The sequence below is a fragment of the Erinaceus europaeus genome, chromosome 18 (assembly GCF_950295315.1).
Source record: "Erinaceus europaeus chromosome 18, mEriEur2.1, whole genome shotgun sequence".
Taxonomy (NCBI): Eukaryota; Metazoa; Chordata; class Mammalia; order Eulipotyphla; family Erinaceidae; genus Erinaceus; species Erinaceus europaeus.
In genome coordinates this window covers 25,290,649-25,316,046 of record NC_080179.1, presented here as the reverse complement: position 1 = coordinate 25,316,046, position 25,398 = coordinate 25,290,649, and the positions used below count along the sequence as shown (strand labels likewise).

Sequence of the window (25,398 nt, the reverse complement as noted above, 5' to 3'; positions counted from 1 at the left end):
GACCCAGGGTCATTGTGGGATACAGAAGGTGGAAGGTCTGGCTTCTGTACTTGCTTTTGCACTGAACATGTTCTATGTATACTGTCATATCATCTGCAAATAGTGAGTTTAACTTTTTCTCTTTCAACTTGTATCCCTTTAATTCCTTACTCTTGCCTGACAGCTAATTAAAATTACTTTTTAAACTGAAGATGCGGCAACCCTGCATATTAGCTCTATGTTCCCTGTATGAGTTTACTCTGTGTCCCATGCGATGAAGGTATGCATTTCTTAGACACAATGATACTGTACACTAAATAGACTACAGTATGGTAGAAATGTCAAATTTTATATGCATGGGGAAACAAAAAAAATGTGTTTAACTTACTTTGTTATAAGATTCTTTTTATTGGGCTGGTCTGGAGCCAAACCCATGATATCTCCAATGCATGCCTAAAGTGTGTTTATATCCTAGTAACTTTCAAAATCACAAGAGATTTTTTGATGCTAAAACTAAAAAGAAGTTATTAAAAATAAAGGTCCAAGAAAGAATCAGGCAATAAAAAGATCTGGCTATATTCATTATACATTCATTATTGCTTTAAATGTTCACTATAACTCCTGGGTATTATTAAAAGCTTTATAGAAAAGAAAAATGAAGTTCAAAGAGAAATGGTAGGTAGATAGATCAGATATTGACCCAGGTTTTTTCTTGCTGAAAACGGCCTTTCTTTCTTTCTTCCTCCCTTTCTTTCTTCTTTATCTTCTTTCTTCCTTTCATTCTTCAAACAATATTACAATTGCCTCCACTTTCCTCCCACCTCTGTGAGTCTAAATATTTTCCCATTACAAATGCAAAAGTTCATAAAATATTACAGACTGAAATACAAAATAGTTGAATATGTTAAGTATTTGCTAAGAGGTCACAGGGAGAATACATCCTAATACGTACCTTAAAATTATAGCTTAGACAAAGTTCAAGAGACTGAGAACACAATTTAAATTTTTCCTGAGATAAGAAAACCTGAGCCATCAGGAGATGAGCATCTGCATAAGTAGAATTATGCTCCAGGCAGTGCTGCAGGTTATTATAAGCTGCTTCTGTGTCTCCTAAAAGAAGGAAACAAAGTAATTATAATGCAGATGATCAAAAGTGAGAGAAGCAAGCAATGTAACATGGATAATTCTGATATTCATAGAACATGATTTAATCTTTATCAACACTATTTAGATTCCTTTTAGTCTACATCAAAGAACATAGATAGGGAGTCGGGCAGTAGCTCAGCAGGTTAAGTGCAGGTGGTGCCAAGTGCAAGAACCGGCATCAGGATCCCTGTTTGAGCCCCCGGCTCCCCACCTGCAGGGGAGTCGCTTCACAGGCGGTGAAGCAGGTCTGTAGGTGTCTATCTTTCTCTCATCCTCTCTGTCTTACATATCTTTCTGTCCTTATCCAACAACGATGACATCAACAACAATAACTACAACAAGGGCAACAAAAGGGAATAAATAAACAAATATTAAAAAAATATAGATATAAATCAGGCCATTACTTTGGTCATAAGGAGCAAACCAAGAAATTTCTAGCAAAGAATCTGACTCAATCACCACTGTTACTGAGGCAGACTAGCTAAACACATAAAAGGGTGGTGTTATTCAACATATGCAAAAGAGAATTTCTTTTAAAGTACTCTTTAAAAAAGTATTTATTTGTTTATTTTTTAATAAGAGATACAGAGAGATATATAGAGAAAGACCAGATCGCTAACCGGCTCTGGGTTATGGTGGTGCTGGGGACTGAACCTGGGAATGCAGAGCCTAAGACACAAAAGCCTTCTGCACAGCCATTCTGCATAGCTGTCTCCCCATCCCCTTTTAAGGTATTATTATTATTCACTCTCAAATTAGCTGCTGTGAAGGAGGTAGTGAGGGCCCCGACAGAAGAAAATCTAACAGCAGGAGAAAAGGTTATTCATGAATATTTCACTTCATAAACACTGTTTTCCAAACACAAAATAAAGGGACAATAACATTTTCCAAAAAGTCTGCAGAATTAGGTAAACAAGGTTTCCCCCTGGCCAAACAAACATTTATTATTATTATTTATATCCCTTGTGATATATATGTTAATGTGATAGCTGGGGGGGGGGAGAAGAAGAGAGTTCAGAGAAATTAAATTCATTTAAAATTCTTATTTAATCCTACCTGATACATGGACCACAGCTGTTCCATACTACCATAATAAGGGAACAACTGTATTTCTTTCTAACCTCCCCTTTAATAAATTCCTTCTTTATGTCTGTGAGTTCTCATTCTAATATCATGGGAAGATCCGACTTGCTAGCTAGTTACTGTGAAGCTTAAAAACATGATTATATTTACTTTGTAGTCCTAGATGCCTGTGAGGGAGGCTCTAAATCTTGGAATCTTCCATGTGGCAGTAAGTATACCAGCAACCCTCCTGTGTCTGTGCACAAGCTATCTGCTGTTCACTAACTAAAATCTGTATCTGTGCACAATTGAACTGAAATCTCTATCTGTGCACAATCTACCTCGTTTCTTTCAAATCAAGTTTGCGTACCTGATCCATGAAGTCTCCCATGATTCTTCACAGAGGATATTTGTGAGTGGACCAGACTTTGGGACATATTGTACCAGTCTCATTAAATTCTTTGTTCTTTGACACCATGGCTACAAACTCTGCTCCCAGAGTGGGTATAGCTCACTGGTTGAGCATTTTACTGAAATTCATTGCTCCCTGTGGACATATTTTCCTCCTCCTCCTCCTCCTCCTTCTTCCCTTTCTATTTTATTTGATAAGGCAGAGAGTAATTGAGAGGGGAGGAGGAAGGATAGGGAGAGAGAAAGATACTTGTGGACCGTTTTCACAGCTCATAAAATGTCCCCCCTGCTGGTGGGGAGTAGGGACTTGAACCTGGGTCCTTGCGCATGGTAACGTGTGCTCAACTGGACATGTGTGCTCAACCTACCACCCAGCCACAGTTTCATTAAATTGTGCAACAATCCTAAGTATTAGCTAGCCATACCCAATAATATATTAAACGAATTATTTACTTAATCATATAAGCAAGTGAGGTCTGTCCTATTTGGAAAGAAAGTAGAAATGTCATGTGGCTCAGTAAATAGAACTTAATCAAAAGAAAGTATCATTCCGCTACTTTTTACAGTTAGAGTTCTTTACAGGTGTTGAGATCATTAGATACTCTTTTTCAATAGTTAAAACTTGAAAAATAAAAATTAATAAAGTCAGTCTCTTAACTTGCTTCATTCTGTATAAAAAGTAACGTCCATGAAAATACTGTGAATTTGGTCCCTGTCTGTCAGAACTTTACTAATGTAATTCACTTTGCATAGCATTCAATCAATCATACTATATATATATATATATATATGCATGATATGATGATCTAGCTATTTATATACATGGTCACATATGTGTTTGTGTTTTAAAAGGTAAGATTCTAAATTATTGTTACTTCTTTCTTTCTTTCTTTTTGCCTCCAGGGTTATCACTAGGGCTCAGTGCCTGCACTATGAATCCACTGCTCCTGGAGGCTATTTTTTTTCCCTTTTGTTGTCCTTGTTGTTTATTGTTGCTGTTATTATTGTTGTTAGTATTATTATTGTTATTATTGTTGGATAGGACGGAGAGAAATCGAGAGAGGAGGGGAAGACAGAGAGTGAGAGAGAAAGATAGACACCTGCAGACCTGCGTCATCAACCGTAAAGTGACCCCCCTGCAGGTGGGGAGCCGGGGGTGGGGGGCTAGAACCAGGATCCTTAAACCGGTCCTTGCGCTTCGAGCCATGTGAGCTTAACCCAACTGATCAACTGCCCGTTGCCCTGTTGTTATTTCTTATTTAGACTTAACCAGTCAAAGAAACCAAGCAGGTATTAATCACTAGAAACATATGGGCCTGAAAACTGCAACTGATTATGTCACCATATAACTGTGAATTAAATTCTGTAAATTATCATTGCCAGCACTGAGTATCATCTGACAGATTTTATTTTATTTTATTTTAGTGGTACAAATATATTATTCTAGTAGTAATTTTTAAAATTTACAGTGGGAGCTGGGTGATGGTACACCTGGTCAAGCGCACATGTTACCACGTGCAAGGACCCTGGTTCAGCTCCCGCTCCCCACCTACAGGGGGGATGCCTAAAAAGCAATGAAGCAGATCTGCAGGTGTCTGTCTTTCTCCCTCTCTTCCTCTCTTCTTTCACTTTTGCTATGTTCTAGCCAATAAAATAGAAAGGTAATAAATAAACTTTACAGTAATTTTTAGAGTTAAATAGTAAAGGAAATGATAGAATTTATTTTGGACTAAATTTTATTAATTTGTGCACATGTAAAATGTGTTTTAATGATATTTTCCATGTATTTACAATGCTCAGTTTATCTACACTTACTTTTTTTTTTAGGACATCTGAATACAAAGACCACTTTAGATTTTTTATTTAAAGGATTTTAAACTTTATTTGATAGGATAGAAATTGAGAGGGAAGGGCATAGAGAGGGAGAGAGAGAGAGAGAGAGAGAGAGAGAGAGAAGGCTCTGAAACACGGATTCACCACTTGTGAAGCCTTGCCCTTGAAGGTGGGGGCTGGGAGCTAAAACCTGGGTCCTTGCATAAGGTAACATGCACTTAACCAGCTGAACCACCACCCAGTCCCTTATTTTAGATTTTTCAGACAAGTCCTACCTGACAAATACTTCACTTTTGCCAGTAGGAAGACAGCTTGCAGAAGACCTGGTGCAGTTCTTACTATAGTTTCTAGGACTGAGGTGCAGCGTCTGAGAAACGGAGAAAGTGGTTGCCCAGGACTTGCAGGCTAAACAAAGCAAGTTAGTAGATAATTTTATATGTTTACAATAATATTCAGCTAAAATCAAACATGGATTAATTGCAATATGAACAGAAAAACTATATATTATTCTGAAAATTTTACATTATAACCACTGCCAATACCTTTTTCCATAACTGAACTAATGCCAATTTGTCTCCCTAGGATAGATGAACAAACTTTATAATCATGGCTTTAGTTCAGCAAAATGCTTATTTGATAACATATGAAATAAGTATATCTGTTCAAAAACATTATCAAGGAAGCATGATACTCTTTCCTATTGGGACTGAACCTTAATGCAGTGCAAGTCCAGTCTTGTGAATCACTCAATTTAGCAACATTTACTATTCCCTAGATCACTGTCATGTAAGAGTTCAGAGAATTCGGATTTTGTTTTCCTCTTAAAAATCAGAAGGAAGAACACACTCTGCACATTATGCCAGAGATGCCAACCTTATGAGAACATCACGAGTATCCTGGAGTTAGATAAGTTGGGTGATGGACAATTAGGATTCATAAAAAGCCAGGATCCAAAATGATTATGAGTCTGCAACTGAGATAAATCTGAGAAGAAAAAGCTTAATAGAGACAGAAAGTCCTACCCTTGGGTTTAAAGTTATAAGAAGTGACAGATCAAGGATTTTAGTTAGTTACTAATTCAACAAGTTGACCATGCAACATGACTCAACAAGAAAAAAAAGCTGGATGTAAGTTTAGAATCAAAAAGGCAAAGGTCCTACTCTAGAATTTGTAGATCAAATCCTTACTTGGAATCATGAGTTAACTGAAAAGCACTGACAAAATAAAGGATATCCTCAGGACCACAGCCATGGTTTCAAACTACAGTACAGAAAAATTACATAGCTGGAAGCCTCAAATTACATAGAAGAATGTGATAACTAATTTCCAAGATCTGAAATCTGTTTTATATATAAGAAGATAGCCTTGCTTTTTAAGTAAGGATTTGTTTTCTGTCGCACTAGAGAACAAATAGAGAGCAGTAATAAGGTGAATTATTTTTTTTAACACAAAGCCTAGTTTGATTTAACCTGGTAAATACAACAATTATAGCTACACAGTAACTATTTAAGTATGTAGCTACACAATAAGAACTTTTGAGTTCGTTCAGAGTTGGATGGACACATAATGAGGATGTTAGCGAATACAGATTCAAACTATTTAAGTAATAAAGGCAAAAATAATACAAATTTAAGATAGTCTAACAAGTGAAAGATAACTTACTAGCACCGTTTATAAAACATCATGTAAATGTGCCATTGACAAAGTCTCAGAAGTCCAGGAACTGGTGTGGTGGATATCACATTGAATTTTCAACCACGACGTTCCAAGTTTAATTCTCGGCACCACGGGTGCAGACTGATGCTCGAGTTCTCTCTCTCTCCTTCTGTCTCTCATTAATTAATAACTCCCAGATACAAAATGAAAAAAAAAAGTTCCAGAATTGCTAACCTACCTGCTTTGGACAAAAATTCAGATATTCTGTAATAATTTCTAACAAAAAGTCAGGATTCAACTTCTCAAAGTATTCTACGCCAAGAGGTACATCTTCCAAGTGTGAAAAATGAGTGTCTAGCGTATCACTGAATAAATTAGTAACTTCTTCTTGTCCTTTATTATTCTTTATAGCAAGAATTACATCTAAAAAGATTAATTCCTGTAAAATAAATTACTTTAATAAGTTATTTAATTCAGTTATAATGCCATTTATTTCTACCTAGATTTCAAATATATATGAGGTGCTTCTTATTTGGTATATTTACTCAGAAATAAGTAACAGCACAAATAGATTTTAGGACATTGTAGAATAATACTTAAACTTTAATTTTAAATGGAGCTAAACTAACAAGTGCAATCAAACATCAGAACTAGTGTACCTAACAAGAGAGACAGGCTGGGAGTATGAGTGGACCTGTCATCACCCATGTTCAGTGGGGAAGCAATTACAGAAGCCAGACCTTCCACCCTCTGCACCTCATAATGACCCTGGGTCCATACTCCCAGAGGGTTAAAGAATAGGAAAGCTATCAGGGGAGGGGATGGGATACAGAGTACTAGTGGTGGGAATTGTGTGGAGTTGTACCCCTCTTATCCTATGCTCTTTGTCAGTGTTTCCTTTTTATAAATAAAAATTAAAAAAAAAACAACCTAGCTTACCTAAGTTCTTTGGAGCTATTACTAATAATATTTAAATTTTCATATTTTATAATGTTTAGTGAAGCCCTACTATCTGAAAAATAAAATACTGTACCACAGATTTCCCGAGAGACTGCTGAACTTCACTAAGAAATTCTAACTGCTGAGCTGCTTCCTGTAACTGCCCTTCTAGTAGCTGGCAGTGGATATATCCTATAATGAAACAAGAAAAAACTAGTCAAAGTTCATGTCAATTCAGCCTTGAATACTTGAGGCTAACATAAGATATCACAATAGCTTTAAAAAAGTCACAGAATTCTCAGCTTTAGTTCTGAGCATCACCATAGACCAGAGAAGAGCAGTGCTCTGGTCTCTCTCTTTCCTTCTGTTATCTCTCAAAATAAAATAAAATAAAATAAAATAAAAATTGGGTACCCCCAAATATACTGAAAACTTAAAGAATAAAAATCGCTAAATACTCATACAAAATCATTTACTAAGAAATTCATAATCTATTGGAAGTGCCTCACAAAGATGTTCTTTGAAGATACTTGAAATGTAAAAAAAAAAAAAGTACACTCCTACTAATTGTAGTCATATAAATCATTATTTAATTAATATGTAAAAATAAGAATGATAAAATAAAATTGGGGATCCATGTAGTGGCTCATCAGATTAAGCACACATAGTACTAAATGGAAAGGTCTGGGGTTCAAGCCCTTAGCTCCCCACCTTCAGGGGGGACACTTCATAAGCAACGAAGCAGGTCTGTGAGTACCTCTCTCTTTCTTTCTCTTTTTCTCTCTTCTTCCCTCCCTCCCTCCACTCCTCCCTGTACCCTCTCAAGTTCTCTCTGTCCTAGCCAATAAAACGAGAAAAAAGAAAAAGGCCTCTAGGAGCAGTAGATTCATAGTGCTGGCATCAAGCCCCAGAAATAATTCTGGAGGCAAAATAAAAAATAAATATTTTAAGATTTTTTAATTGGTGGGGGTAATGGGAAAATATTAGTTTTTTAAACAAGCATATGCAGTTCCCTTCCTTTTTCTTTTTTTGATATATATATATTTAAAATATGTATTTATTTATTTATTTATTCCCTTTTGTTGCCCTTGTTTTAATGTTGCAGTTATTATTGGTGTTGTTATTGATGCCATCATTGTTGGATAAGACAGAGAGAAATGGAGAGAGGAGGGGGAGACAGAGAGGGGAAGAGAAAGAGTGACACCTGCAGACCTGCTTCACCGCCTGTGAAGTGACTCCCCTGCAGGTGGGGAGCAGGGGGCTCGAACCAGGAACCTTACATAGGTCCTTGTGCTTTGCACCATGTGAGCTTAACCCGCTGCACTACTGCTTGACTCCCTCCCTTCCTTTTTCTCCCCCCCCCTTTTCTTCATGCCTCCCTCCCTCCCTCCCTTCCTTCCTTCTTTCCTTCCTTCCTGGCTTCCTTTCTTTCCTGTCTTTTACCAGAGCACCACTTAGCTCTGGTTTATGTTAAGGCGGATTGACCTAGGACTTCAAAGCCTCAGGCATGGCAGTCTGTTTGCATAATCATTATGCTACCTACCCCGCCCACAGTTCTCTTTTCTAATGGCAAGAATTAGAAGTTAGAAGTAATTTTGTTGGCATCTCTCTAGGAAGCATTTAACAAAAGACTTGATTTACCAGTTATTGCAGGGATACTAGTTTCATCAAGTGCGATGGCAATTTTATACCACTTCATTGACTCTTTAATGTTTCCTTGCAAAATCATTTGGTATCCAAGTTCAATAGCAAACTCTGGTTGCTCGGGATTTAAACCAAACGCTCTTTCTAGTAATGACTGAATTTTTTGAAGAATTACTTGACTACGTCCACACTAAAAAGAAAAATTAAGTTAGAACACTTCGGTACAGACAAAAAAGATAACTTTCTAAACAGATAAACTATTTATACTTCACAGAAGCAGAATAAAGGCAAATAAAAGTATCTAATAGCCAACAACAACAACAACAAAACTTATTTACTACCTAGACAGTGATACATGAAAGTTTATATCCTACGGGAACTTAAATACTGTAGTAATGAGCAACACTTTTAAAAACTGGCTGTCTTAAAAAGTGCATTAATGTGGGCTGGGCGGTGGCACCCTGAGGTTTGCACCAAGGAGCACAAGTATCTGCCTAAAGACAACCTGTTCCCCCACTGCAGGGGGGTCGCTTTACAAGTAGTGAAGCAGGTCATGTGTCATGACTTCTCCAACAGCTAAATACATAAAATATTTTCAATCCAGGACATATATTCTTTGGTGCTTCAAATTTTTTTTAGTGTATTTTATATTCCCAGTCAGAGGTAACAAGAGTTGTGGTACAGAGCTAGCACTCTTACAGTTCTGCTGAAGGCTAGTGTGATCGTATAAAAAAGCTGAGCATTCTGTGGTTCCATGTTATCCAATGCATTTACTAAGTTTTCCAGTTTGGTGGCAGCCTAGAAGAAAGGTATTTAGTGTAATTTTCAAAGGAACTAAGAAAAAAATGCACGACACATATACAAATAACTAGGATCACCAACATTTTGAAAGCTCATTGCTCTTCCAAATCTCCCTTTTCCTGATAAATTCATATATGTTGCAAAAGGTATAAAAATTATTTTTAAAAACTTGATAATTATAAAGAATTATGTTTTAGAATGTGATTTCATTAATATTTCACACTGAATGGAAACTTTTGGATAGGTAAAGACACTTATAGCACTCAACTATCATCAAGTTACTTCAATAATTACTTAATGAAATACATTATCTATGATTAAAAACATATCTAAAAATAATAATATATGATCAGTCTTTGGAGTACCTATATAGCCTGGTTTATATTTAAAGTAATTTCTAGAATAGAAAAAAAAAATAAGATACTTAATACATGCTATTTCAATGCCTTGAAAGTTTATTGCAGATTTTCTACTAGGATTCTAAGGACTTACTTAAGTATTTACCAAGAGTTAACACATTTTCCAGTTTAACTCAATGAAGCATTATTTAAATCTATTACTTGTTAGACTGCTATTTACTTCAAACTTAATTTCTGATATTTCATAATCCAGTATATAATCAACAGGTTCACAACCAGACAGACATGCACCTTAATAAAGGGCCAATGGTATTTCATTCTGAAGCTGTTTAATTTATGCAAATATAATTAAGTTTAGGTGATTCATATATATTATAGTTTTATGTAGCAAGCTACACCTATTGTAATTGAAAATTTAAGAGTTTTCTAGGGTAATTTTAATTACTACATTTAATTTGTTGACTTAAGAAGTTAACTTCTTTGTTGAGTTGTATTCCTGGAAGTCAGCTAAAAACTACCAAGTCACAAAATTTTTAATTAATTAATTGGATATAGACAGAGAGAAATTGAGAAGGAAGGGGGAGATGAAGGAGAGAGGACAGACATCTACAGCACTGCTTCATCATTCGTGATGCTTCTGCTCTGCAGATGGGGACCTGGGTCTTGAATCTAGTTCCTTGGGCACGGTAATATGTGCACTTTACTAGGTGTGCCACTACCCCAAAAAAACCCTCTTTTTTGTTTGTTGGTTTATTTGTTTGTTTGTTTTTCCTCCAGAGCACTGCTAAGTTCTGGCTTCTGGTCCTACTGGGGTTTGAACCTGTCATCAGGCCTGAGATGCCATGTATTTTTAAAAGAGGATTTTAAGGCATATATATCTTCATGTACATGTTTAGCTAAATAATATGCCCAATATAAACAGTACAATACACTTACCTTCTCTATATCCCCTTCTCTACATAAATAATAAAGAACCAATATTCTCAGTGCATCCACATTTTGGTTATCTTGAAGAATTAACCTGTAAGAAAAAATCATTGCAGTTAATGTTGGAGTGAATCTATGCACATTCTTTTATTTGAAGGACTGAGAAGTTGGTTTGCTGATCTGACTATTCCACTGTCTGTACTGAAAAGATACTTTCCTTGTGAAAATTATCAACCTCATTATTAAAGCTAAAAGAAATCTTTCTCTCTCAAGTTTTATATATGATTTTAAAAGATATGCACAGATCATGACAGTCTCATTAAATTGTGCAACAACCCTAGCTAAAGTATTAGCTAGTCATATCTGACAATACAATAAAAAATTTATTTACTTTGACTAAGCATATTTATTACAAAAAGTTCCAGGGATCTGAAGATGGGTTGAAATATTTTAAAATCTACTGCAACACTAAAATAGATTTCTATGTGGTAAAAACAAATTAGAAAATACTATTCAAAAATACCTGTTAATACTAACAGATTTAGTTTTAAAAATAAGCATAAACTAAAAATATTACTATAAAACTTTACTAAGAAAAAGTATTGGACAAATCAAATTATATAAGAGGCTTCTTATCAGGGACTGTGTACTACTATATTTGGGTTATTAATTGCTGGAATGCATACCTTCTGCCATGTAATTGAGATGTTACTTCTACAAATAAGCTTATTGACAGTGAACTTGGAAATGTTTCTTATTTTGGCCAATGAAATCTAGGCAGCAATTGTAATAAGCCCAGCCCAAGTTTCCTAGGCATTGCATGCCTAGCTTAATACTCTTCATCTTTAGCAACATGAGAAGATTTTGCTTGTTAACTTGCTTTGCTTATTGACTTGAACCTAGGGACCTACATCCTTATTTCTAACCAGAGGAAAGCTGCAATAAGATTCAATGCCCTGTCTAGATAAGCCAGCACAAAGTGACCCAGACAAGCCTGAGAAAAAGCTGTTTATTACCAGATACCCTGATTTGTATTTGCCAGTTACACATCAGTAGCTGCCTGATGGCAATACTCATCATCAGTATAAAAATACTCCAGTTATCTCTATATTTAATGTACTCAACCTAAATCTTAACATATTTATTCTTTTTCATTTTTTTCAATTCTTTTCTTTCTTTCCTTCTTTCTTTCTTTTTTTTGTCTTGCCTCCAGGGTTATTGCTGGGGCTCCCTGTACTACGAATCCACTGCTCCTGAAGGCTATTTTCCCATTTTGTTGCCCTTGTTGTGCTTGTTGTAGTTGTTACTGTTGTTGTTGTTGGACAGGACAGAAAGAAATGGAGACAGGAGGGGAAGACAGAGAGGAGAGATCAGATAGATACCTGCAGACCTGCTTCATGGCTTGCAAAGTGACTCCCCTGCAGGTGGGGAGCCAGGGGCTGGAACTTCCTTTTATTTTTTTATTTGCCTTTAGGATTATCACTGGGGCTTGGTGCCTGAACCACAAATCCACTGCTCCTAGAGGCCTTTTTTTTTTCCTTCCCATTTTTGTTGCCCTTGTTATTGTTATTATTGTTGCTATTGCTGTTGTTGTTGAATAGGACAGAGAGAAATCAAGAGAGGAGGGGAACACTGAGGAGAGGAGAGAAAGACACCTGTAGACCTGCTTCACCACCTGTGATGCGATGCCCCTGCAGGTGGGGAGCCAGGAGCTTGAACCATGATCCTGACACTGTTCCTTGCACTTTCAGCCATATGCACTCTTTTTCTTTTTCTATTTTTCTTTTTTCTTATTATTGCCACCTGGGTACCTCTTGGTCTCAGTGCATATACAACAAATACACCACTCCAAATTCTCCTGCCCTGTTTCCCTTCCTCCCTCCCTTTCTCTCTTCCTTCCATTCTCCCTTTTTATTTGATAGGACAGAAAGATTGAAAGGGGAGGGGAATAGAGAGAGGAAGAGAGACACTTGTAGCACCACTTCACTGCTAGTAAAGCTTCCCCCGCTGCCCATAGTTACTGGAGCCTTGAACATGGGTCCTCTTGCATGGTCATATGTACACTCAGTGAGATGGACCACAGCCCCAGTCCCAAGACATTTCTTTCTTTCTTTTCTTCCTTTTTTTTTTTTGACTTATTCTGACAGTCAACCTCAAAAGAGTCAAAAAAAAAAAAAAAAAAAAGACACAACAGGAACTTGCCATCAAATAAATAAAAGTTAATCAGAAATAACAGACCCAGCTTTAAAAGAAAAAAAAAAAAGGAGAGAATCTATAAGTATAAAATGTTCTGCATAAAAGAAGAGTCTCAAGAAATAAAAATAAGGGAACATTCTTACTGTACCATATTTTATTACAAAAGAATGTACCACACTTGGCAATAGCAAGGCTTTAAGGATGGGGGGGAAAGAGCAGCTAATATGTTGGCTAACACTAGTGTAAGTTCTTAGGAGAACAAATACTCAAAAAAAAAAAAAAAAGCAGACTACAACCTTTCTCCTGAAATTCATTTCCCCCTTACTTGCTCATATCTACTTGTTATTTCCTGGCCACTCTTAAATAGCTGTTCAGGTGACCACTATGAGATGAAGTAACGTCTGCCATTTTTAGGCTTGATTTTTTGGGAAATAAATGAACGACTCCACTTCTACCAATAGGATACCAGTGTCATAAAACTTTAGGAAATGGTCTCATTGCAAATAGTATCGGTCTTTTTCACTGATAGTGTAGAATGCTACCTAATTACATTTTCTAAAATTGCTTATAATTTTAAAAAATATTTTATTTTATTATTGCAGTTAAAGGTTTACAACACAGTTGTCTGCATATGGGCACAATATCCCAGCTCCCTACAACAGGTGCCTGCAAAATACTCTTACTCCCAAGCTAGAATCCTATTTCTGGGTCCTCCCCCACCCCAACCCCTCCCCAGTCTTTCCACAGGATCTCTTCTTTTTACCCCCAGGTAGCCCAGTAACTCTCACATTCTTATTTTCAGATGAAGTCTGCTGTTTCATAGAGAATTGCTTCATTTTTTCATGAACCTTTGCTCTCCAAGTTTATGCACTCAGAGTATGTGGTGGTTTAATTTCTAGACCTGATATTCTCTCCTCAAACTCATTTATTATATTTACTAGGGATTTTCATAAGCTTTTACTCTATCCAAGGTGTCTTTCAAATTGTGTAGACTGTTTAGAGTTTTCTTTGTGCATTTTGTAGCTCTTTGGTGAAATGATCTCTGAGATACTGAATCTGTGTCTGTATACTATACTTAAAAGTCTTGAATTGCCTTCATAAAGGGCTTTCAGAATTCAAACTTGCATATTTTTTCCAAAACCTTGAGTTTGAATCTTTATTTTTGCCCCCCCCCCCCCATGTTTTGGTTAAGCATGATTTGTACTGTTAAATGAGCAGATGTCACTGTGGCTATGTTGTTTATATGTCATGGTATGTGTGTGTGGGGGGTAGCTTTCTGTATTAGCGTGGGTAAATTTAGCTGGCATAGGCTCTTGTTGCCTTCTTTTTTCAGACTGTAATCTGGCCTCTGGCCACCACCATTGCAGTCTGGGCAGGACACACAGTTTTAGGTTCCAACAAGGTTTTAGGGGTTTGGGCTGTGTGTTCCACTATGTGGCTCTGAAATGGCACAGCCTGCCCACTGCCTGCCACCACCTCGCAGTTCAAGCTACTTTTATCCTGAAAGTTTCTCCTTTACTCCTTACTACATGCACATGCACCCGCTTGTGGCTCACTGAATTTTTCAAATGTTCCAATGGAAATGTTGTTGGATTAAGAGTGTTTTTTCTTTCTTTCTTTCTTTCTTTCTTTCTTTCTTTCTTTCTTTCTTTCTTTCTTTTTTTTAAAGATTTTATTTATTTATTGAGACAGATAGGAGAAGAGAGAAAAAAACAGACATCACTCTGGTACATGTGCTGCCGGGGTTTGAACTCAGGACCTCACACTTGAGAGTCTAGTGCTTTATCCACCGCTCCATCTCCCGGACCTCTAAGGGTGTTTTTTCATTACTTTATCTAGCTGTTCTCTTGGTTGTTGCTACTCTATAGGATGCTCCTATCCTCTGAATATAGGTTTTATGAAGTAAGAAATAATTCATCTATTTAGGCATAAAATATTACTAAAATAAACTTACATACTTAAAATCAATGAATTACACTTGTAAAACAATATAATGTTAGTTTTCCCTCAATTCTATGGTTAAGAAGAAAGCCTTGTGACTAAAAACAAAACTTTTTCTCAAAATTATGAGATTCAAGTATACTTTTCATCATCTTTACTTACTTCTGTGCTGTATCAATTGTCTGGTCCCAATTTTGTAGGGCTAGTTGTAATTTCATTTTCTTTGTAAAAGCGGGAAGGAAATTTGGATATTTCATGATTATTTGGTTCACAGTCTCCAGAGCACCAGAGTAATTCTGGCGTATCTCAAGGCATTGTGCCTAGTGGGGGCAAAAAAAAAAGTGATATGAAAAACTTACTTTATATACCAAGGTTCTCAAAACAGGCATCTAGAGATTTCCAGATCTAAATTTTCTGATACAAAAAGGTATTAATATATAATAGCTCAATGTGTTAATTGCTTACAGTGATATTATTTATTTTACATTCCAATGCTTTGTTCCGAAACTATATTAATAATGTTCACATAATACTTTCCTAATCAGAAAAAAAAAGCCATAAATATACTTTGTACTTAAAAAACATAAAAACTACCACACCTCCCCAGAACCCTGCTCCATGAGGGAAAGAAAGAAAGAGTCTGGGGGCATGGATCCACCTGCCAATATCTATGTCCAGTGAAAAGCAACTACAGAAGCCATATTTTCCACCTTCTGCACCTAGTAAAGAATTTTGGCCCTTACTCTTATAGGGATAAAGAATAGGGAAGCTTCCAATAGAGGGAATGGGAAACATAACTCTGGTGGTGCGAACTCTGTGGAATTATACTCCTGTTATCTTATAATCTTGTTAATCATTATTAAATCACTTATAAAAAATTACAAAACCAGAAAACTACATTTGTGACTGCTTAGAATTTTGGGAATGAGTTTAATCATGATACATACATATAGATCAGTTAAAATGAGAATCCAATCTTAATGAATTTATCGTAAATTTATGGTATACTGTTTTTGCTGAATCAAAAATTTAAAAGTAAAGTCAAGTCTAAAGTTATCAGTTGGATTGATGGAAGGGACTGAATTAAAATTTTTATCCATTAATGATTTCTAATACCCCAAGATAAATAATTATTTCTTATATTATAAATCAGATCATGTTCTTAGTCTTTATCTTTTCTGCCTATCTGCTTAATGTAAAAGTCCAAAGCTTTAAATATGGCCTTCTTCTCATATCCCTTGTCCTTCACTTCTTTTTTTTTTTTTTGCCTCCAGGGTTATTGCTCGGGGCTTGGTGCCTGCTCCTGGAGACCATATTTTTCCCTTTTGTTGCCCTTGTTGTTTTATCATTGTTGTGATTATTATTATTGTTGTTGTTACTGTTCTTGGATAGGACAGAGAGAAATGGAGAGAGGAGGGGAAGACAGAGAGGGGGAGAGAAAGACAGACACCTGCAGACCTGCTTCACTACCTGTAAAGTGACTACCCTGCAGGTGGGAAGCCAGGGGCTTGAACCTGGATCCTTATGTGCTTCACGCCATGTGCGCTTAACTCTGCGCTACTGCCCGACTCCTTTCCTTTACTTCTATTCTCTTAACTCATTTGGCTTCAGTTTCCTAGCCTTCTAGCTCTTGAGCACAGCATGTGTTACAGCCTTCCTCTTAGTTGTCTCCTGGGTGCCCATATATTTTATCTTCACCTTTTATGTCTTTGCTCAAATGCCAATTTCTCTGAGCACGTCGTCTATTAAATAAAAGTTGAAACTCCAGCTCTAATTCGCCTCCTTTCCTGCTTTATTTGACCATTACACATATATAAACTCCTAATATACTATATCATTTACTTATTTGGCCCATTGCCATTTTGACTAGTAAAACATAAGCTCTATAAAAAAGCAAGCAGATTTTTATTTTATTTTATTTAAGGTATCACTAGAATCTAGAATGATGCCTCATATACATCAGAAATGCAATTTTTGAAAACTTCATAATATATGCACTTCCACCACCACTAATTAAAACCTATCGAAGATTCAGAATTTGGTGGGGAACATATTTCTCTGGCTTACTGTTCATTACTTTATACAAGTCTTTCCCCAGTTGAGTTTTGGAAAAAGTAAAATGAAAGTTATATTTATTTTAGCTACTTAACTGTACTGAATTTAAAATATATCTTAATAAATTTTAAAACATATTTACCCTAACTTGAACTCACCTTACCCAGAAGTGCAAAAATATCATTTCCATCTTGTAACAGCTCTTCAAAACATCTTAATGCTTTTTTAGTATATGGTTCTTTTCCTCTTGTAACATCAAGCCATGCTTTTAAAATCTGTCCCTGTAAAATGAGTAATTGTAGTCATTTTTCAACTTTTGGAAATGAAAGAAATATGTTTATAAAAGAAGTAATGAAGCTATGCAACCAGACACGAACAGTAAAACCTTGTGCAGTAAAATTGCTTTTGAACTCTTGTCATTCAAGAGTCTTGGGTGGGAGGGAAGGCAGTGGCACTTCTAGCAGAGTTGCCATTCACAAGGACTTGGGTTCATAACCCCAGTCCCTACCTGCAAGGGGGAAACTTCACAAGTAGTGAAGTAGTACTGTAGATATCTTTCTCCCTGTCTTCCCATTCCCTCTTGATTTCTCTTTCTCTCTCTCTCGTGCTCTTTCAAGTAAAGAAATAAAATATTTTTTAAAAAAAATCTTGAAAATTATACTAATTCTGAATTTGGCCTTTAAGGTTACTACTATAGTATTATTTGTTAAGAAGTCTGTCAAATAACTATTGATACTAAATAATTATTATTGAGAACTTGGTTGTCAAGTTACAATTAGTAATTATAAACATGTAGTTATAAATAAGAACTTATAAATAAGAACTTTTTGGGTAAATAGATCAAATAGACTAACATGGGGGAAAAAAATAGAAGTGCCTTACTTTACATATGTTAAAAATTAAGAGAATGCAGCACTGCCTTCTTTATCTCTGTAACTACTACAGTATGTTTTGAATGGATAATTATCTTTAAAAAAAATTAAAGTGAAGAAAGCATGGATGTTTACCTTCAGAAAAGTCAGTAAGTTAATGTGCTATAAAGTGACAGGATTAGAAATATTCACACATGAAAAAATCTTAGTCTTGTGTTATCATCATTGCAAAAAATATTGTTTTATATGGAGAAGGGGAGGGAAAGAAGAAAGGATAGGACAAGGTAGGGATCGTTCAAGAGTTAAGAAAGAGCATAAAAGTAGATTTTATATTATAGAATAATAAAGTACTAAAATAAAACTGTCACTTATAACGTGAGAATAAAGTAAATAACAAAGAAACAAAAGATACTTCTGAATACTACAAGAATAAGCATCCTTTAATGTTACTACTTCAAAATAAGAAAGCCAGTTACCTCTTTACTACCATTTGACATTTTAATCATTCTGTCAATGTACTCTTTTGCCTTATCATAACGACCAACATGCCACAGAAATAAGGCTGTAAGGTACAAAGCTTTTGGCCCTGATCCTTTGCGTAATTCTTTCACTCTGGTTTCTGTTTCCAGAATAGCTTCTCTATCTAAAAGGGAAGAACATATATTACATGAAAAATAAGTTTAAATAAAGTCTTTATAATAGATCAGATGATAAATAGGGTACAATAGGATAGGGAATTTAGTTCTCTCTATGGCAGCAAGTGTGAGTGTGTGCGTGTGCGTGAGAGAGAGAGAGAGAGAGAGAAACTACACAAACCATTGGAGTAGCCATGCAACCACTGAGCCCCAGAGATAACCTGGTTCCTCTCTCTCTCTAGTTCTTTTTCTTATAGAAACAAAGAGAAATAGGAAGGCAAGGGGGAGAAAGGGAAAGTAAGAGACAGAGAGAGACAGAGAGACAGAGATCTGCAGCACTGCTCTGCTGCTGGCAAAGACTATGGGCTTAACTTCTTATTTTTCTCCTCCTCGTTCTTATTTCCTTCACTGCTTGAGGTTTCACTGTTCCAGGCCAACTTTTTCCGGTAGAAGGGTAGAGGTAGTGGAAGTGGCCCACAGCATCAAAGCTTTCCCTCCAAGTGTACTAGAGTTCAGGCTTGAATCTTGGTGTTGAACATGGCAGACCAAGTACCTTCCCAGATAAGCCATCCTGCCTACCCTATACCAGCACTTTTGAATAGAACTAAGACACAAGCCACATGTGTAACTGAAACTTTTCAAGTAGCCACGTGAACGAGGTTTAAAAATAAGATTAATTTTAACAGAAAAATTTATATAGCTTTCCTTCAATCCATAACATTTAACATTCCAACATATAACTGACAATAAGCTTTGTATTATAATATTTGGCATTTAAGTTTTTTAATTACCTTTATTTATTTATGGAATAGAGGCAGCCAGAAATGGAGGAAAAGTGGAAGTTAAGAGAGCAAGAGAGTGACACCTGCAGCACTGCTTCACCACTCGTAAAATTTCTTCCGGTAGGCAGGGACTGGGGACTTGAACCTGGGTCCTTAAAAATTGTAACAAGTGTGCTCAACTAGATGTGCCACCATCTAGTCCCAGCATTTTTTGTTATGACTAAAATTTTGATATTTGGTACATGTTTTATATTTCAATTACAACACTAAATTTTCTGCAGAAAGATTTATTTGTACCTGTATATATTTTTTAAATGTATAACTGAAAATAACCTTTGTATATACAGTCCAAATAGAACTTGTTTTCTAAGAAGCAAATCAAGGTTCAAATCTGAAAAAAAGAGATTTCTTAGAATTAAGTGAAATTCAAAATTCAGTTCCTCAAACTAGGCATCTCTAGTACTCACAGCCACATGAATGAATGAATAGTCTGTGTCATTGCTAAGACATGAAGGCAGTATATGCAATTTTTTAAATATTTTATTTATTTATGAGAAAGAGCAAGAGTGAAAGAACCAGACATCACTCTAGCACATGTGCTGCCAGGGATCAAACTCGGGACCTCATGCTTGAGAGTCCAAAGCTTTTACCACTGCGCCACCTCCCGGACCACAATATATGCAAAGATTTTTAATAATAAACTGGGGGGGCAAGAGATAGCATTCTGTAGAGCATGTGCATTGCTATGAGCTACGTGCTGCTCAGATTCAAGTAAAGACACCACATGACAAGGGCTATGGCACTGATAGAAGCCCTAGGCCTATGATATTTCTCTCAGTCTGTCTCTCTCTCTCTCTTCCTCTCTCCTTCTCTATTTGAATGGAAAAGCAAAAAGTAACCCGGAGTAGAGAAACTGCACACGTGTAAGGTTCAGGCTTTACAAAACTATAATGACAGTAATACTTGAGAAAGGGGGCCAGGAGGTAATGCAGAGGGTTAAGCGCACATGGTGTGAAGTGCAAGAACTGGAGCAAGGATCTTGGTTTGAGCACCCAGCTCCCTACCTGCACGAGGGTCGCTTCACAGGTGGTGAAGCAGATCTGCATGTGTCTATCTTTCTCTCTCCATCTCTGTCTTCCCCTTCTCTCTCAATTTCTCTCTGTCCTTTCCAACAGCAACAACAGCAATACAAACAATAACGATAACAATAAGGGCAACAAGGGCAACAAGAAAATGGAAACAAAATGGCCTCCAGGAGCAGCGGCACTGAGCCCCTGCGGTAACCCTGGGGGGGATAATAATAATGATAATAATAATAATGATAATATTTGAGAGAATCATCAGTGATTCAAAACTGAAACAACCATTTGTTCTACATCAAACTGAAAAGCTTCTGCACAGCAAAGGGAACAATCACCCAAACAAAGAAATCCCTCACAGAATGGGAGATCTTCACATGCCATACATCAGACAAGAGACTAATAACCAAAATACATGAAGAGCTCACCAAACTTTTTCTTTTCTTATTCTTTTTTTGTTTTTCTTTCTACTTTTTACTTGACAGAACAGAGAGAAACTGAGGGGAAGGGTGAAAGAAAAGGAGAGAGAGACATGCCCTGCAGACCTGCTTCACCACTCATGAAACACGATCCTGCAGGTGGGGAGGACTCGAACCTAGGTCATTACATATAGTAACATGTGTGCTTAACTGAGTATTCCACCACCTGGCCCCTAGAAATTTTCACTAAATAGCAGTGATCAGAAACAAAACTCATCATATTTTCCTGTCCATATTTCTATCAAGTCCGGAACAAAGAAGCATTAATTAACTCTGACACTGTCTACACAAAGCTGGCATATGCTCTTACTCTTTCCATTGCTTCATAACTCTGATAATTAGAGTTCACATATGCATTCAACAAGACTGGACATGAACAGTCTACACCCTTAGTGAACAATATAACAGGCCCTGGCCTCCTATTGAACTGAAGCCATCATCTGTTTTGGAAACAGTCACAACTTGGCTGTCACTAAATACTTTTTTTTTTTTTTTTCCCTCCTCCAGGGTTATTGCTGGGCTCGGTGCCTGCACCATGAATCCACCGCTCCTGGAGGCCATTTTTTCCCCCCTTTTGTTGCCCTTGTTGTAGCTTCGTTGTGGTTATTATTATTGCCCTTGTTGACGCAATTCGTTGTTGGATAGGACAGAGAGAAATGGAGAGAGGAGGGGAAGACAGAGAGGGGGAGAGAAAGACAGACACCTGCAGACCTGCTTCACCGCCTGTGAAGCGACTCCCCTGCAGGTGGGGAGCGGGGGGCTCGAACCGGGATCCTTACGCCGGTCCCTGCGCTTTGCGCCACATGCGCTTAACCCACTGCGCCACCGCCCGACCCCCGTCACTAAATACTTCTGCTTCTATTTTTTTTTTTTGTTTGAAGTCCGACCTTTTGATAGAGCTTTATTATCTCTATGGATACTATAATTCCTGATGGACATTTTTTTTTCTTTTCTCTTTATTTCCTTTTGTTGCCCTTGTTGTTTTATTGTTGTAGTTATTATTGATGTTGTTGTTGATGATGGATAGTACAGAGAGAAATGGAGAGAGAAAGGGAAGACAGAGAGGAGAGAAAGATAGACACCTACAGACTTGCTTCACTGCTTGTGAAGTGACTCCCCTGCAGGTAGGGAGCCGGGGGCTTGAACCGGGATCCTTATGCCAGTCCTTGCGGTTAGCACCACCTGCGCTTAACCCGCTGCGCTACTGCCCGACTCCCCTGATGGACAATTTTAACTCACTCTTTCCAAAGAGTGAGAGACAGAGATAGAGACAAAATGAAAGATACCACAACATCACTTTTCTCTCTTTAAGCTTCCATTTTTCATGGTTCCCCATGGAGTGCTGGGGGGCTTAGATTTAAGACTGCTGACATGATACAGCGTGCACTCTACTAGGTGATCCTGACCCTCTGACTGTCTTCTTAATGTCCAGGAAATATTTCCCAAGACCAATAAAACCAATACTTCTGGAATAATCAATTAAACGAAAACTCAAAGGAGGAAAGGGGTTCTATAGCATCATCTGAATGGTTCTTACGCACTTACTCATCATTTTGACTGCCAATTATATTATGTATTAAAATAGCTTCCAAGAACTTGTGCTCTTAGGAGACATGAAGGCTATCAAACATAAAATACAGTAGAAGAGAGACATTATATGCAGCTACCTATTTGTACATAACAAATTGCAAATTTGACTGCTACAAACCAATTTAGGTATATAATTTATATACAGCTCCCACACACTACTGAAACTTCTGCCACAGGAAATAAATAGGAAAGTAATGTAGCTGACATAGTTCTCGTGTTTGATGAATTTGTAACCCTACCTGGCAGATATAACAAATAACGGAAACAAGATATACAAATGAAATACAACATAGAATGACAGGGTCGAAAGCCATGGTGATTAAGAACTGAAATAACTAAGTAGATGAAAGTATCCTAAGCATGGACTGAAATACTATACCTGGATTTGAACTCAGTCTATGGGCATATAGTATTGCCATGAGAGAACAAAGTGAGACATCTTGATTATTTTTAGTAGCTTCAAATTCTCGAAGAGCTTCTTGAGTTTTACCTGAAAGTCAAAATCATGATGTAAAAAATTATTCTGAGGGCCAAATAGTATTTCAGAGCACATGGGGTTCCTTTAATAATGAGCACATACCTTCCATTAATGATCCAAAGCTATGGTAAAACCGGAAGAATGGGTCATCACCATACCTCTTCATTCCTTCACTGGCGATGACTAAAACATGGTGAAAATAGCCTTCTTGACAATAATAATTAATCATACACTAGAAACAAATGAATTCAATGTTACAAAGAGATTCTGGTGTCCTGAAATACTCTCAGAAGCAAAGTGTGAATCTAAAAATCTTGAATAATCTAGAACTTAATGTGACTTTTTTTTCCTCCACATTCCTTAATGAAGAGTTAAAGACTAGTCCTTCATGCTAAGGAACATAATGAACATGACATTGTTAAAATAGCTCAGTGTCTTAGAGCAATGGAAATCTCTTTCTTAAGCTGTTAACAATATAAAAGTCATGATGTTTACACCTCTTTCCTGCCTTTACATTTTAAAAAATATTTTATTTTAATGACATACAGAGAGAAAGGCAGAGAGAAATGCCAGAGCACTGCTTAGCTCTAGCTTATGGTGGTGCTGAAGATTGAACCTGAGACCTTGGAAACGCAGGCATGAAAGTCTTTTTTTTTTTTTTCCAGAACCATTATGCAGAACTATTATCTCCCCAGCCCTACCCACCTTTTCTTAATGTTTCAGAAAATTGGAAAATAAGTTAAGAGCAAGAATTAATACAATAAGTTTATATTGCTAGACCACAGATTCATTTTTTTATAAAACTGTCTGCAATGGTCTTCTATTTATCCCTTCATTATTTTCTAGTATTTTATTTATTTATTTATTTATTTATTTGGTCACCAGGGTTATCACTAGGGCTGCACAAAGAATCGATCAGTCCAGCCGCATTTTTTTTCCATTTCATGCAGGTGGGGAGCAAGGACTTGAACCTGGGTCCTTGCACACTGTAATATGTGCACCCAACCAGGTGTGACACCACACAGATTCATTTCTAAAAAAACTTGCTTTTATGTTTTTACATATTGTTTACAATGACAACTTAAACTCAGAAATGTATTATCTTGTTTTCTGGGGTCTACAGATCACTGTATAAACAAATGAACTAAGTAATTTTTTTCATGGAAATTATACTCACCTTTTTCAACCTAACAGATTTACAAGACAAGAAAAAAATTTAATTCTGCTAAATGGATTTGTGATTTGCCCCATTTTTTTTTTCAGAATCACATCCAAGGCTGAGTTGCTAATGTAATCAAAAAAGGAAGTTGCATTCACCACCCCTGTGATAATCTTCCACGAATAGCATGTTTCATTTGCCTGCTCTTCCGACTTATATGACTTAAATGTAAATTGCATGACTGGAAGTGATTTTTTTTCAGTCTTATTATTACTGGGCTTATCATCTTCCAAGTTCAGAACAGTGTCACACACATTAAAGGCACTCAATAAACATTAATTGGATTTATTTAATATTTTTAACAAAGCATTAGATTGTAAATCTGTGAAGGAAGAAGCTGTTTGATTCTGCTTAGCACTGACTCCAGCTTCTTGTGGAGTGCCTTAGTGAACAAATAAATTTAAAAACATCTCCTGATAACTTTTTTTTTGCTTTCAAAACTCATGCCTTTGTTTTCAGATCATCATTTCTTAAATGGGCCAAGTATTTGCGGAATGGAAAAAAGAATGATAGAGAAGACCATTACTCTAAAATAAAGATGCCTCCATTTCCATCTCTGTGTTGAATAGGTTTTACTCATTTCTTGTGCTTTTTATTGTCCTGCGGGGTAAGTGACACCCGTTTGTTTAAGTCTTTTTTTTAAAAAAGTACACCCGGGAAGGGGGGTACGCAGGTCTCATATAAGGGTCAGACTTTCGGACAAGCAGGGCACAAAAGTAAACACAAGAGTGGAGCGAAGCAATCTAAGGGCCACTTAGCACGCAGGCAGGGCTGCCCTGGAGGAATCTCAAGAAGTCAGAGCCCCCCCCACAGGGAGGTAGACCAGGTGACCGGGGCTGCAGGCCACCTATCTGGTGACCCCGCCAACCAGGTAGGCAAGGCACAACAGGGAGCTAACGGCTTCATTTACTTGGGTCCGTTCACTCCCTGCTCCCTGCCCCAGGCCCTGGCCACTCCACCAAGAAAACCACCTCCAGACCCCGCCCGCTCACCTTCAGCCCCTGTGAATCCATAGCTCCCCAGGGCGGTAGGACTCCAGGGCTTGAGCCCCCCAAAGCCCAGCGGAAGAGCCTGGGGCCCCAGGGCCCAGGTGGGCAGGCCTAAACCCGGGGCGCCAGGGGATGCCACTAAGGAGGCGGGGCGGGGAGGGGTCGCGCGGCCATTGGCTGGCAGCGGAAGGGGGGGCGGGCTCTGCGGGTTGCAGCGCCGGTGGGGACCGGAAGAGAAGAAAGGAAAGTGGGAGGGAGGAAGGAACTGGGGAGGTCTGCGGGGGGCGTGGAGGAGTAGGTGGGGGGTTGTCAAGGGACATCGAATA

General features: G+C 37.3%; 1 protein-coding gene across 3 annotated transcripts in view; it reads right to left on the bottom strand.

Annotated features, from left to right (window-relative positions):
* Positions 1 to 25,198, bottom strand: part of TTC21B (tetratricopeptide repeat domain 21B) — a 74,748-nt gene extending 49,550 nt beyond the window's left edge. For 2 of the 3 annotated variants that reach the window (XM_007539324.3, XM_060177780.1), the window contains exons 1-13: positions 25,076 to 25,198; positions 22,967 to 23,096; positions 22,766 to 22,876; positions 18,298 to 18,464; positions 17,108 to 17,230; positions 15,057 to 15,214; positions 10,767 to 10,851; positions 9,370 to 9,468; positions 8,668 to 8,860; positions 7,121 to 7,218; positions 6,326 to 6,526; positions 4,707 to 4,836; positions 932 to 1,089 (exon numbers count right to left, since the gene is read on the bottom strand). In XM_007539324.3, the coding sequence (XP_007539386.1) occupies positions 932 to 1,089; positions 4,707 to 4,836; positions 6,326 to 6,526; positions 7,121 to 7,218; positions 8,668 to 8,860; positions 9,370 to 9,468; positions 10,767 to 10,851; positions 15,057 to 15,214; positions 17,108 to 17,230; positions 18,298 to 18,464; positions 22,766 to 22,876; positions 22,967 to 23,096; positions 25,076 to 25,096 (1,674 nt within the window). In that variant the 5' untranslated portion in view covers positions 25,097 to 25,198. The remainder of the gene's footprint in view (positions 1 to 931; positions 1,090 to 4,706; positions 4,837 to 6,325; positions 6,527 to 7,120; positions 7,219 to 8,667; positions 8,861 to 9,369; positions 9,469 to 10,766; positions 10,852 to 15,056; positions 15,215 to 17,107; positions 17,231 to 18,297; positions 18,465 to 22,765; positions 22,877 to 22,966; positions 23,097 to 25,075) is intronic. The other variant, XM_060177779.1, reaches the window with a different exon arrangement.
* Between the last annotated feature and the right edge of the window lie 200 nt (positions 25,199 to 25,398).